Below are 15,215 nucleotides of genomic sequence, written 5' to 3'. Positions count from 1 at the left end.
AAGTTATTGGCAAATGATACGGTCTTTTAAAGAGTAACTCCAGTGAAAATAACATAATGAAAAAAAGTACTTCGTTTTTACAATAATTTATAAATGATTTAGTCAGTGTTTGCCCATTGTAAAATCTTTCTTCTCCCTGATTTACGTTCTGACACCTATAACATGGTGACATTTTTACTCCTGGCAAGTGATGTCTGTGGAAAGAGATGATGCAGTTTTGGCAGTTGGAAACAGCTGTTATTTCCCACAATGCAGCAAGGCTCACAGACAGAAAACTGTCAGGACCATGGTTTCAGCACAATATCAGCCATACAGAGCCCCCTGATGAGCCATTTGAGAAAAGTAAAGACTTTTCATGGGAAAGGGGGCATCAGCTACTTATTGGGATGAAGTTAAAGAGACTTTGTAACCTTTGTAACAACAATTTTCAGCCTTATTTCTTCTATCCTATAAGTTCCTATACCTGTTCTAATGTGATCTGTGTTACTGCAGCCTTTTCTAGTTGCACACTGGCTGTGTTATCTCTGTTATATGATCTAATCTTCTGTCGGCTGAGGCTGGAATGTGTGGAATGTGCTGCACTGCGTGTCATTGGCAGAAGCTATACACACCCTCTCCAAGCTCTGTATGAGTCAGAGACTGAGCTACTCTCAAGCCTATCACCTCTTGTTAGAAGCCATGTCTTTTGTTTGTAAACACTGCCTAAAAATGGCAATTACAAGCCAGGATTGCAGCAGGGAGTGGCAGAAACAGCACAGAGAGGCCCAGGAGAACATAATGAATAGAATGGTATGCTTTTTTTATTGTAAGAATTTTAGAGTACAGATTCTCTTTAAATCCTTGGTCACGGTTTACCTGTAAGCAACCAAAAGTGCGGCGTAGTTTTATCTACATGTGGCCCCGAACCGGTTTAACAATGCAAGTTCCGCTGAATCTCTTTGGCTGCAGTAGTGTTTGAGTCACCCGCCTTAAAGAAGCATGCAGCTGTTTTTATCAGAAATATCTGATCTGCATACTTGTTCCGGGTCTGTACCTAAAAAGCATTAGAGATGGAGGCTCTGCAGGACAGCCAGGCAACTGGTTAAAGAAAATATATAGGTCAGCCTCCATATTCTTCTCACTTCAACTTTTTTTTATTAATACAGACGAATGAAAAGCATTTATTAAAAATTTTTTTTTTTTTTTTTTTTTTTTTTATGCTCCCTGCTCCAGCACCTATTGAAAAGTGAAACTGATTCACTTTTCAACTCTCAAATTTAATCGCATATTTTGCTGTGAGGGTTTTTCTTCATGATCAGTTCTGTGTGTAGAGCAGTTTGGGGCTTGCTCAGCGGCGCCCATGCTGATTAAGCTTGGCTGTTAGGTGGTGCTCGGTGGGGAACGAGCACTATAGTGACATGTTGCATGGGTATAGTGAGTGATGTGTACTGTTCGTTGGTGCATGATGGGAGTGTGTCCTCACAAAAGGGATGTGTGTGAGAATAATGTGCTTGTATGTCTGTTTTAAGCCTCATCTACACGGGTAGATGAGGCTGCGATCCGGCAGGCTCGATTAGCTGCCGGATCGCCTCTTCCACGTCCCCGCGCGTGCGCCACATTCTATTCCCCGCTCGTCCCCGCCGGCGCCGCTTATCTTCCGCTCAATTCCCTGCCATTGTCCCCTCGCGGGGAGCGAGCAGGGAATCGGCGGAAGCAAGATCCGTCCTGTCGGATCTTATCAATTCTTTAATATCCTTATTGATAAGGAACATCGCGGCCGTGTCTATGCGTGTAGATGCGGCTTTAGAGCAGGGCTTCCCAACCTTGTCCTCAAAGCCCACTAACCATACTTGTTTTGCAGAAAACCACAAACCTTCCCTGGTGAGGTAATTAGTGTCTCAGCAGTGTTGATTAACTACCTCTGGATTTCCACAAAGCATGCACTGTTGGTGGGCTTTGAGGACAGGGTTGGGCAACAGTGCCTTAGAGTATAAGGTCCCATTCACACCTGAGCGGGAATCGCGCGATTCCCGCTCATGGCAAACCACTAGCGGTTTTCTAAAACTGCTACACATTGTAGCAAGTGGCGGTGTTCTTACTGCCGCAAACGTTAGCGATAACCGCAAACGCGCTGCATGCATCGGTTCGGCGTCGATTTGCGATCGTGATTAGCGTGCAAAGCACGCTAATCGTGATCGCTCCAAAACCGCCGCAGTGTCCTGTGATTTTTTTTCGCGTTAATCGCGGGAAAATCACTCCCGCAAAACGTTCTACTGCCTACCTCTAGGGGTGCTACAACAGGAAGAACTGACTATACTGTGATAGTAAACACTGCAATGCATGGGTACAGAACACCAGGAAGGTGTGTGTGTGTGTGTGTGTGTGTGTGTGTGTGTGTGTGTGTGTGTGTGTGTGTGTGTGTGTGTGTGTGTATGTGAGATAGGCCCAGTGCACACCAAAAACCTCTAGCAGATCTGCAAAACGCTAAAGGTTTTGAAGCAGATTTCAGAGCGATTCTAGGCATGTTTAGAGAGGTTTTCTAAACATGCCTAGCGTTTTTGTGTAGCAGATTACAAATAGTGCTACAGTAAAGCTGTTACTGAACAGCTTCTGTAACAAAAACGCCTTGAAAACAGCTCTGATCTAGCGTTTTCAGAGCTGTATTCCACTTTTCTATACTTTAACATTGAGGCAGAAACGCCTCAGAAATCTCAAAAATGCTGCAGTCCCTGAGTTTGCGTTGGTGGAAAAAAACGAACCGCTCTGGTGTGCACCATCCCATTCACTTTCATTAGCCAAGCGGTTTTCCCCCTGCAAGCGTTTTAAAAAAACGCTTCAGAACCGCTCAGGTGTGCACCAGCCCTTAGTCTGAAGCTGTCAGGAAACAGCAGAAGCCCACCAGCACAAGCTAGAAGTGAAAACCATGTTTAAGATAAAAATTCAGAAGCAGTAAATATTAGAAATAAAATTTTGGGAAGAATATTTCGTTTCATGAATTTTTTTTTTTTTTTTTTTTTTTTTTTTTAGTGTCGTGTAATGATACTTATCCTTTAACATCTAAAGCATTTATTGGGTGTGAAAATGCATGATAGTTTGAGCAGAAAGTGTATTTTCCAATACTATAACATTTTATGTGAAATTATTGCAGTGTACACACTTACTTTTTTTTGTTCTTTTTCAGGATACCTTATGTAATCATGTTTAATATGCCTTTTGGAGGAACCACACCACCATGGCTTGGGTCGTGACATGAAGTATTATTAAGAAAGACGCTGACAGTATCTAAGCCTATCAAAATGACTGATCCCATGATGGATTTTTTTGATGACGCAAATCTCTTTGATGAAACGTTGGGCCTGTCTGATGATGCTTTTGGTCAGCATGATCCTGAGTCTTTGGTTCATGAACTGAACCTCGAAGCAGAGTTTGAACCGCTCCATGTTGATTCCTTAAACCATGTGCAGGATTCACAAACTGACCAAAAGATCAGCGAATACGATGCACTCAGTCAATTTGACTCTATTAAATTACATCCGGTAAACCAGTCCTACAATAGTCCGGTTGAGAGCGTCCTATCGCCGCGATCACAGTTCAGCTGCTCTCCGATACATCCACCAAGTCAAGGCAACGGTATATTTTCTGATGATGGAAGCCCCATGTGGTGCCACCAGACTGCCACGAGTATCCGAACTCAAAATGGCTCCCCTTTCCACCAACATGGACCTTCTCAGGCTATGCAGCAGAGTAAAGGATATGTAACGCACCATGATTTTGCCTTGTTTCACACCAACGAACAGCCGCGGGTCCAGATACCGCAGCCACAGCACAACATGAACAGTAACAATGCAGGACATGACCCCATGACACAACCCAAAAACTTCATAGATGTTATTAACGTGTCTTTGCCACATAGGACTTCTAATGCTCAGCAGACTCCCATGGGTAACCCTACCAATTCACAAGATTCTTTGCCTTTAGAACACTTTTCTCAATCAGCAGCATCATTGCACTTTTGTAGCAATCCGGTTGGAACGCAACACGAGAGTACGTTCGATAGCCACTCTCCGGCGCCATGTTCTGTGAATGCTACGCCTCCATTTTCAGCTCATTATCCTTTCTCTAACAACCAGCTGAATCATGGCACACATTCTTTGTCTGATTTTAATGAAAGCCCAGGATTTCCGGAGTTGGGGTCCAGGCGGGAATCTAGTCAACATATCCTAAACCCTAGTGACCAGTTGCATTCTAGTGACTTCCATATGGTGCATCCTTCACATTCTCAGGGTAACTACAATGGAACAAAAATGTCTCCCATGACCATCAACTTCCCAGCTCAAGATGGTTCCTCGGTACGGCTGAGTCACTTTAATGACCATATGGAGAGTAATGGCTTTTCTCCTTTAGAAGACAACCTACTGCAGCAAGTAAATGCACAAGCTGAGCCATTTACTGGGCTCGATCCAGAGGATTTACTACAGGGAGATCTTCTGCCACATTTTGATGACTCTGCTTATTCTCAAGAAAGCTCTAATTCCCACCATACTGTGCTAGAGCATCACCATGCAGAGACTCCCAGTGAACAGCAGCACCTGAGTATTCCCAGCGATCTGCTCAATCCCCCACACCTGGGTCAAAACACTGTTTGGAATTCCACTGCATCCAATCATGTGAATCCCCCTGGCAGACATGTACCTTCCCAGGGAAAGGTAGTTGTTTTTGTTTATCTTTTTTGTTCTTCTTTACTGTGTTTGGCTTCTAACAGCTAGTGTGCTATTGTTCTACAGAAATTTTTAGGTCTTCCTTCCATTTGTTTGAGACTTTCTGGTCTTTGCTTGCAGGTCCTGGTTTTGTAAAACTAATGAAAAGTGATGGTGGAATGTCACAACTCCTCAGAGACCTAGTAAGGACCTAAATGATTTAGGAATCGGGTGAATTGGGCGCTGGGATTTTTAGGCCTATACTAAATACCTGTGCTAATTATCAGTAATCGGGCACCTAGGCGATGAGTTGCGTGCCTGATGCAGTAGCAGATTGGCTACTATAATTGGAACTATTAAGAGGAGCCGATTGTCTATTGTGTACACCAGGGCTGTCCAACTCCAGTCCCCAAGGGCCGAGGCCCTCACATTTTTTGAAGACCTCCAAATTCATTGATGGGACTGAATCGGGAAAGGTGTGGTTCATCAAGTAGAACATATTTCTAAATTCTCAGTCCATCCCAAACACTGGCATGGGTATGGCCCATGGTGACTGGAGTTGGACAGTCCTGGTGTAGACATTCAGCTACAAATAGTTGTAGTTTAGGTTCTAGGGTAAGTGTTAGGCATTAGGTGGGGAGTGTTAGCATTAGGTACTAGGAGGGGAGGTTAGTGTTAGGTGCAAGGAGGTTAAACCCGGTACACACATCCAGTTTTGATTGGCCAGTTTTACCACTTCCATGTATTATGAGTGAATACTATGAACAGATTGTGTAGGTAAGCGAAGTCTGGTCACCCCCATATTACATAGAGGGGTCATTGTTGCCCACTAGCAGGGGAGTGTTCATGTGATAGTGGGTGCAGGGAACGTATATAGTAAAATATTGTTCATTTAAATGACCAATACTTTTACTAGCAGCACCACCTGGTGCCCAACTCACACAATGGTGCTGCAACACGTACTCCATGATCTATACTTGGTTCATAAGACCATGGCAAACAAGCAGCTCCTCGCTCAGTAAAGCAGCCGCTAGCATCAGTGGCGTAGCTACAAACCTCTGGGCCCCGATGCGGAATCTGGATGATGGCCCCCCACGGCAACAACAGCCCCCCTCCCCTGGCAACACCCGACGCACACACATATCCAAATCCCTATAGCCAGCTATAGGTCCCCCCAGTATAGGTAGCCAGGCATAGGTAAGCCAGTATAGTTGCCCCCGGTATAGGTTAGCCAGGTAGGTGCCTCCAGCATAGGTAGCCAGTATAGTTGCCCCCAGTATAGGTTAGATAGGCAGGCGCCGCCGGTATAGGTTAGATAGATAGGTGCCCCCAGTACAGGTTAGCTAGGTGGGTGCCTCTAATATAGGTAGCCAGAATAGTTGCCCCCAGCATAGGTTAGATAGGTAGGTGCCCCCAGTATAGGTTAGTTAGGTAGGTGCCTCCAATATAGGTAGCCAGTATAGTTGCCACCTGTATAGGCTAGCTAGGTGCCCCGAATACAGGTTAGACAAGTAAGTGCCCCCAGGTTAGATAGGTAGGTGTCCCCCAGTATAGGTTAGATTAGGTAGCTGCCCCCAGTATAGGTTAGATGAGGTAGGTGCCCCCCAGTATAGGTTAGGTAGCTGCCCCCCAGGATAGATTAGGTAGCTTTCCCCCAGGATAGGTTAGATTAGGTAGCTTTTCCCAGGATAGGTTAGATTAGGTAGCTGCCCCCAGGATAGGTTAGAATAGGTAGCTGCCCCCCAGAATAGGTTAGAGTAGGTAGCTGCCCCCGGGATAGGTTAGAGTAGGTAGCTGCCCCCCGGGATAGGTTAGAGTAGGTAGCTGCCCCCCGGGATAGGTTAGAGTAGGTAGCTGCCCCCCGGGATAGGTTAGAGTAGGTAGCTGCCCCCCGGGATAGGTTAGAGTAGGTAGCTGCCCCCCGGGATAGGTTAGAGTAGGTAGCTGCCCCCCAGGATAGGTTAGAGTAGGTAGCTGCCCCCCGGGATAGGTTAGAGTAGGTAGCTGCCCCCCGGGATAGGTTAGAGTAGGTAGCTGCCCCCCAGGATAGGTTAGAGTAGGTAGCTGCCCCCCAGGATAGATTAGAGTAGGTAGCTGCCCCCCAGGATAGATTAGAGTAGGTAGCTGCCCCCCAGGATAGATTAGGTAGGTAGCTGCCCCCCCAGGATAGGTTAGGTGGGTAGCTGCCCCCCCAGGATAGATTAGGTAGGTAGCTGCCCCCCAGGATAGGTTAGGTAGGTAGCTGCCCCCCCAGGATAGGTTAGGTAGGTAGCTGCCCCCCCAGGATAGGTTAGGTAGGTAGCTGCCCCCCCAGGATAGGTTAGGTAGGTAGCTGCCCCCCCAGGATTAGGTAGGTAGCTGCCCCCCCAGGATCAGGTAGGTGCCCCCCCCCCATAATGAAGGGGGGAGCCGCTGCTGCGGGGAGGGCAGCCCGACCTCTCCCTCCCTTCCTTCCTCTCCCCGGGGCCCCCCCCCTTCAAATGCAGAGTGCGCGGCGCACGGAAGCGCTGTAGCAGGCAGAACTCGCCTCCGTCCCTGCGCCGCTGATCTCCTCCCGCTCTGGCTGCATAGATGTTGTTACACACTGCTTCCTGTTTAGCCGGAAGCAGTGTGTATCAGCATCTATACAGCCAGAGCGGGAGGAGATCAGCGGCGCTTGGAACGCAGGGACGGAGGTGAGTTCTGCCTGCTACAGCGCTTCCGTGCGCCGCGCACTCTGCATTTGAAGGGGGGGCCCCGGGGAGAGGAAGGAAGGGAGGGAGAGGTCGGGCTGCCCTCGCCGCGGCTTCCCCCTCCCAATATCGCGCACGGGCACTACAAAAAGACATGGGCCCCTCCCCCGCCTCTTCAGGAGCCGGGCCCGGTCGCCGTGGCGACCGTTGCGACCACAGGCCCTACGCCCCTGGCTAGCATGTTCTCTCCTGCACACGTTCGCATTTATAAATAGAAAAGGTTGAATTTGGTTACATTTTTTTTTTCAGGGCCGTGGAGTCAGTCGGAGCATTTTTGGGTACATAGTCAGTGGTTTCAATAAACCGAGTCAGTCGGAGGATTTTTTAACCAAATCCATAGCCTTTGTAAAAATTAGACTAAGGCCACATACACACATCAGACCATAGTCTTTTGAAAATGAAAGATCACAGACCAATCTTACCACCCTTCATGTAGTATGAGAGCCATACTCTACACAGTCTGTTCTATGGAGCTGAACTCCCCATCAGAAAAAAAATCTTTGCAAGATGCTGCACACACGGATCTGTACAGACACAAAAGATCAGTATCTGCAAAAGATCTGTTCCTGCCAAGAATCCATTCCTGCAAATTGCAATGATAGTCTATTAGATCTACAGATCATCATACACACATGATTTAACTGACATTCATCTGCAGATCAGATCCACCAGGATGGATTTTCAGATCTGCGGATGATTGCTTGATCTGCAGATGAATGTCAGTTAAATCATGTGTGTATGATGATCTGCAGATCTCATAGACTATCATAGCAATTTGCAGGAATGGATTTTTGGCAGGAACAGATCTTTTGCAGATACTGATCTTTTGTGTCTGTACAGCATCTGTGTGTGCAGCATCTTGCAAAGATTTTTTTCTGATGTGGAGTTCAGTTCCATAGAAAAGACTGTGTAGAGTATGGCTCTCATACTACATGAAGGGTGGTAAGATTGGTCTGTGATCTTTCATTTTCCAAAGACCATAGTCTGATGTGTGTATGAGCCTTAAGCAGTTGGAGTTGAGGCGTCTGAGTTGGAGCAATTTTGGGTACTCTGTGCCGGTGGTTTCATAAACTGAGGAGTTGGATGATTTTTGTACGGGCTCCACAGCTCTGATTCTCCCCCCCCCCCCCCAGCCACCGCACCCCCCCCCCCCCCCCCCCCCAGGTAACTACTATGTCAGTGAATGCAGTCTGCAACACTGACTAGCAATTTAGCTTGCAATGGAATAAGTTCAGTCACCACATTCTTCATTTTTGCAGGGTTTTTCCCCAATTGGCACTTATATTACTGACTGAGTAAAATTGCCTGTGTGCCATGGCTCTAAGGGCTGATTCACACTATAAGAGCTTTTAAGCGCTAGAGATTTTAAAAGTTCTTGCTAATGCAAGCCTATGGGGGATTTTTAAAATGTCACATCGCTCCAGTGTGAACACAACATAGGATAACATTAGCAAAAGCTTTTAAAATCATAAAGTGCTCAGAAAAGCTCTTGTAGTGTGAATGAGCCCTAAAAGTACGCTATAACAGTACAGTATTCTCCTCCGATGCCATAATTTGATAATTTTTGTAATATTCTAAGTAATCAGAAGTCAGTTATCGATTATTGTTTCCAAAAATCGGTCAATAAGGGCACTTTGGGCCCATTCACACTTGGACAATTAGCAGGCGTTTACAGCTATTCATCAAAACACTGGCTGGCTTTTTAAAGCGCTAGTGCAATTAAAAATATATGACCGTGATCTCACTGTCGCGGCCTCCGGCGTTTTGTGATTATCGACAAATGCAGTGTTTTTTTTTTTGTTTCTTTTTTTAGCCATCTTGATTCTATTGTTAACTGTGAATCGCGATCACTCCAAAATCATGAAAAGTACAGTGAAAAATACTTGATTAACGCAAAAAAAATCGATAGCGTTTGCGATTGCAAGTGTGGGCCCTTACTATCTTCAGGGACTAGTGTAATAGCCAACATTATGATTGTCAAATTCTGTATTCCAATCGACCATAGAATTATTTCACGTTGATTTTCTCCAACTACTATGTGGTTATTTGTACAGTTTAGTCGTAAAAATCTTATCGAGAGATTGCAACTTAGGAAACTATTGTACCGTTAATGGGCACCTTTTAAGGGTGCGAGTAGAGTAATTGTTGATCCCACGGGCAACAGTTCAGGGCTGAGTGCTGTACAGATGTGTCGCTAGGCTGCATGTTTGGTTGCTATGGAGGGGGTCACAGGGACAATAGTGAGGCTTCCAGCAGCAGGTTAAGCTTTCGTCACACACAATCCAGCACTCTGTACCTTTTGGCAAAGCATCACGGTGGCTGTACACACACTAGTATAGTATAGCTGGTCTATGCATCGTGAGCGGTGGAGCTGAAAAGATGCCAGGGCTGCTTCAGTGACTCATTACTTTGTTCAGTGGCTCAGTACAAGATCGCAGCAGGAGGTCTTACAACCTCCAGGAAGGGTAGTTGGAACTCACTCGACAGCTGGTTTGGGGAGTATTACAACTTCTGCAGTTAAGGACTTTTGAAGGAGAAAAAAAAAAATTAAAGGACATTACAATTTTCAAATAATGTTATTCAGTGTGCAGTATGATAAAGCTGTCATATTTCAAACCATATCTGCTAAAGATAAGGCTACATTCTGCACTGCTTTACCTGCTTCCCTACAGTGCTAGCGAGGCTGCAGAGATCTGTTCTAAAGGTGCCCACACATTTACTCTATTTCCCACCGGTAAACAGCAGATTCGATCACTGGGATAGAATCTGCTGTGAAATTGATTACGCAAATGCGGACCGATCGACCAATTTCCAACTGAAATAGATTGATTCTGTCGATCTGTCCAGGTGGGAAATTTTGCTCGATCGCTGGTAGGTCGGGAGCGCGTTGTTAGCGCCGTTTTGATTTGGTGACGACCGACGCAGCAATAATCTCACCTGTTCCGCCGGGCGAGAGTCCCCGGGTCCCTACAGCAGTGTTCCCCAACCCTGTCCTCAAGGCCCACCAACAGTGCATGTTTTGTGGAAATCCACAGAGGTAGTTAATCAGCTCTGCTGAGACACTAATTACCTCACCTGTGCATGCTTGTGGTTTCTTGCAAAACACGTACTGTTGGTGGGCCTCGAGGACAGGGTTGGGGAACTCTGCCCTACAGTCACTTTCTCTGGGTGGCCTTCTTCAACTTCACTTCCTGTCCCGTCCTGTGTCCAGCGGAAGTTCAAACAGTACAGGGCGCTCTACTGTTTGAACTTCCCCCTCTCACAGGACGGGACAGGAAGTGACGTGAAGATGAAGGCCAGCCGGATAGAGCAGGTAATGTATTTCTGCTGGTGGGGGGGAGCGGAGAGGCAGCTCTACAGATTGTGGCTTGATTTCATGCTGAAATCGATGCAAAATCTGTGTGCAGTGTATGGGCAGCCATTAGATCCCTTTCTGATCAGATTCGATCAGAAAGGGATCTTATCTGTTGGTCGATCTGGTGGCAATCGACCAGTGTATGGCTGCCTTAACATTTTGTATTTTCCTCTTGTACATCTTGGTACAGTAGTGTGGTCTCACCCCCACTTGACCATACATCAACCCAGCATTATAGCAGAGGAGGGCTTAGTCATGGGGGTGTGGCCACTTCATGAAACCACACCTGCCGATGTAAAAGCAAGCAGGAAGTACTGAATACTGAGTGGCTGCCACTGATCTCTATTGGCTAATTTTTCAGAACGAGCGATATAGAGAGGCAGTTAAACCTGTATACAAAACGGCCTCTACCTTAGTTAACATTGGGGCAGGTTTGATACAGGGTCACTGTATGAACTGATTATGAGATTGGAGTACACAATATAAAACAAACCAGAAGTGAGTTTTGGGGGCTCTTAGCATCCCTATTGTTCCATCAAGCCATTCATCATGTTGAAAGACCAAAAGCTTAGGGAAAAAAACTGAGGAAATGGTCCTTATAATTTTAGGCAGGTCATATGCTTTGCGATGTTTACTTGATTAGAAGAGGCAAAGGTTAGTGTTGGGCAGAGGAGTGGAGAAGTTGTAAGTATTAAAGTGGACACACATCATAATTTTTTTTTAAAATATCTGTTAAATTTAAGAATTGCAATAAATTTTTCCGACTGATTGTAACATTTCAAAAATATGACCAATGTACCACACACCTGTTCAGTTTTCCCCCAGTTATGATAAAAATGATTGGAAAATTGCTAGGGTGTGTATATTAATAAAATGACAATCTAACACACACCATACAATCTTAAGAAAAGGTTCCAGCATTCCGGATCGATAAAATCGAAGAAAAAAAACCCACAGGAAATCCGATCGGATGAACCCAACCCGCCACCCCCCTCCTTTTTTTTTTTTTTTTTTTTTTTTTTTTAATCAGAAGATCCGATTTATATTTATGGAATTTTTGTAAAATCGTATCATTTTATTGTACCGTGTGTGGCCACCTTTAGACAGATGTGAGGGTGAGTGTTTGACAGAGGAGAGGCTAGTGTTGTGTTGGGTAGAGGAAAGTTGGTTAGTGTCAAGCAGAGGAGAGGTGAGTTTTGGGCACAAGAATGGAGAGGTTAGTGTTGGGTAGAGGAGAGATGAGGATGAGTGTTAAAGTGGCCACACACCATACAATTTTTTTAAATATCTGTTCAATAATGGCAATACATTTTTTGACTGATTGTAACATTTCAAAAATCTGACCAATGCGCCACACGTTTTTCCCAGATTATGATAAACATGATTGGAAACTCTGAAAAGATTGCTTGATTAATAAATTGGTAATCTACTATACACCAATTATGTTTCATAAAAATTGATCAGAAAAATCCACCATTCCTGATCAACTTTTATCGAATAAAAACAGGAAATTCTTGCTCAGGGAGGAGTCTATTTTTTTTTTTTTTTATCGAATTTCCATAAAATGTGATCATTTTATTGTATCATGTGTGGCCACCTTTTAGGCAGAGGAGAGGCTAGTGATGGTCCCAGGAGAGGTTGAAGGTAGTTTTAGACAGAGGAGAGTGGGAGGTGAGTGTTAAGGCTCATACACACATCAGACTATAGAAAACACATAAATTTGCATTCTCATGCAATTGACTTTCATGCGTGATGCGGAAATGTGCAGCGTGCACTCCATATATTTTCTGCATCACAATGCATTTGGAAAACTGCTTTTAATTGAAACTGCTCTATTGAACTGCATTGGTTATAGTGTTTTTGTGAAAATTTGCATTACAGTTTTCACACTCTGTGGAGATGGGGCCCTAAAGTATTTTGACCAGGGCTGTGGAGTTAGAGCTGAGGAGTCGGAGCAATTTTTGGGTGTCTGAGTCGGGAAAAAATGCACCGTCTCCGACTGTATATATAAATGCGGTGGCGGAATGTGTGCATGCGCATTACGCCCGACTGGCTCAAGTACCTGGACCCATAGCAGAAGATCCAGGTGGTGGAGGAGGACAGCGAGGGACTGATTATCCTGAAGGCGGCTGGAGGAAGCCCCAGGTATGTATAAAACAGATCTTTTGCAGATACTGATCTTTTAAATGCCTACAGCATCTTTGTGTGCAGCATCTTGCAAAGATTTCTGTCTGATGGGGAGTTCAGCTCCATAGAATAGACTGTGTAGGTGTGGCTCTCATGCTACATGGAAGGGGGTAAAATTGCTCTGTGATCTTTCATTTTCCGAAGACTATGGTCTGATGTGTGTATGAGCCTTTACATAGGTAGAGGGAAGCATCTGGATAGTCCAGTTGCTTCCTATCTCCTTCCATTGGCTTAAAATGACCTTTGTGTTTATTCTTGGCATCAGTCATGAACGATGACTGTACAGATACTCTGACTCCTGGCCTAGCAGCCTGTTCTGTTTTCTTAGAGTACAGGAGGGAGGATGAACTAGTGAAGTCCCATGATGGAGGTTGCAATAAAGAAAGAATAGTGATCAGGCAGTTGCAAGCATACTTGCTGAAGGGGCGACCAAGAAAGTTGGGGGACACCTGTATGCACTTTACGACAATCACAAAACACTGTTTTTACGTTTGCAATGTAAGCTAGTTAATGGCGGTTAACTATAAAATTCAACACATCTGGCAACTAATCTATGACTCCCTGAACAGAAAATGATTTGGTAGTAGGGATCAGTCCCACACCGATCTTCAGTCGCATTCTGACTGGGAATTGGTTAATCAGTTGCCATTAGTGGTATACTGCCCAATGCAGCACAAAGCTGTGCATAAGTTAAGCCGCTGAAGCTCCTATGCCCTCTGCCTTCATCAATTTAAATTGACTGCTGTGCTCTTACTTCTACTTTTTATTTTTTTTTATTTTTTTAGTGATTGGATATTTTGGAATCATTAGATGACTGTAAATTTGTTTTGAATCTGCTAGAAAAATGAAGCCAAATTGGGACATCTCAACAATAGCGGTAGAAGCAGTTTTTTGTCTTTGGTAGACAACCCTCTGCAGCTTCAGGGAATTAGAATGTCAAAGAACAGTGCCTGCATTGTTGCTCCGCACGGGTTATTATTATTATTTTTATTTATAAAGCGCCAACATATTCCGTGGCGCTGTACAATGTAAGAAAACAAACAAGGGATACATAATGATACAGACAATGATATACATCAAATATGATCACTGACACAAGATACAGCACTGCTGATTACAATTTGATTTAACATGATGAATAAAATGTATAAATGTCTAACAGTGTGCAAGCAATTAAATTAATAACATTCCATGACACAAAAGGGTGAGAGCCCTGCCCTTGCGAGCTTACAATCTAAAGGAATGGGGTAGAAACAAGAGGTGGGGAAGTATACAGTATATGTAAAGGGCAGTGGGTCATTAGGTTATTTAGTGGGTGCATGGCCTAAGCTAGAGAATATGCTTGTCGGAAAAGGTGGGTTTTGAGGGAGCGTTTAAATATTTCAAAGGTGGGAGAGTGGCGTATGTGTTGTGGAAGGGCATTCCAGAGGAGGGGTGAGGCACGTGAGAAGTCTTGTACACATGAATGTGAGGAGGTAATTGTAGAAGAGGATAGAAGAAGCTCGTGTGCAGATCTGAGATTGCAGTTGGGTTGGTATCTGGAGACTAGAGAGGAGATGTACAGGGGAGAGAGATTGTGGAGAGCTTTGTAGGTTAGGGTTACGAGTTTGAACTGAATCCTCTCATTAATTGGTAGCCAGTAAAGAACTTGAAAGAGAGGGTCAGCAGAGGAAGAGCGAGCGGAGAGATGAATGAGTCGAGCAGCAGAGTTCAGTACAGAATTGAGCGGTGCTAGTCGGTTAGTTGGAAGTCCACCAAGCAATATATTGCAATAGTCCAATCGAGATCTAATAAGAGCATGTACTAACATTTTGGTTGTGTCATGGGAGAGAAAAGGTTGGATACGTGCTATGTTTTTCAGTTGGAAATGGCAGGAGCTGGTTAGGGAGTTAATGTGAGGAGTAAATGAGAGAGAAGAATCAAATATTACCCCTAAGCACCGTGCTTTGGGAACTGATGTTATAGACGTGTTGTTAACATTTATTGTAATATCAGGCAAAGGGGTGGACAGGGATGGTGGAAAGACTATTAGTTCAGTTTTATTCATATTAAGTTTTAAGAAGCAAGAGGACATGAAAGAGGAAATAGCGGACAGGCAGTCAGGAACCCGTTTGAGGAGGGAGTTAAGGTCTGGGGCCGAGAGGTACAGTTGGGTTAACCCATGATCACGGCCGAGTTGCAAGTGCAATCACGGATCAACGATCACGGATCCGAATTAGAGTGCCCAAATTTGGGAAAATGGACTTCGTGATGAGCATCCCTGGT

At 44.8% G+C, this 15,215-nt stretch overlaps 1 protein-coding gene across 1 annotated transcript in view; it reads left to right on the top strand.

The window, feature by feature from the left end:
- CHD9 (chromodomain helicase DNA binding protein 9) overlaps positions 1-15,215 on the top strand; it is a 246,922-nt gene that overhangs the window by 13,701 nt on the left and 218,006 nt on the right. Inside the window, 1 exon segment of the mRNA XM_068259704.1 lies at positions 3,161-4,685. Within this exon segment, the coding sequence (XP_068115805.1) occupies positions 3,276-4,685 (1,410 nt within the window). The 5' untranslated portion in view covers positions 3,161-3,275.

Source organism: Hyperolius riggenbachi, chromosome 11 (genome assembly GCF_040937935.1).
Source record: "Hyperolius riggenbachi isolate aHypRig1 chromosome 11, aHypRig1.pri, whole genome shotgun sequence".
NCBI lineage: Eukaryota > Metazoa > Chordata > Amphibia > Anura > Hyperoliidae > Hyperolius > Hyperolius riggenbachi.
Note: the sequence above shows the minus strand (reverse complement) of the source record. Positions and strands in the feature narration are given on the sequence as shown.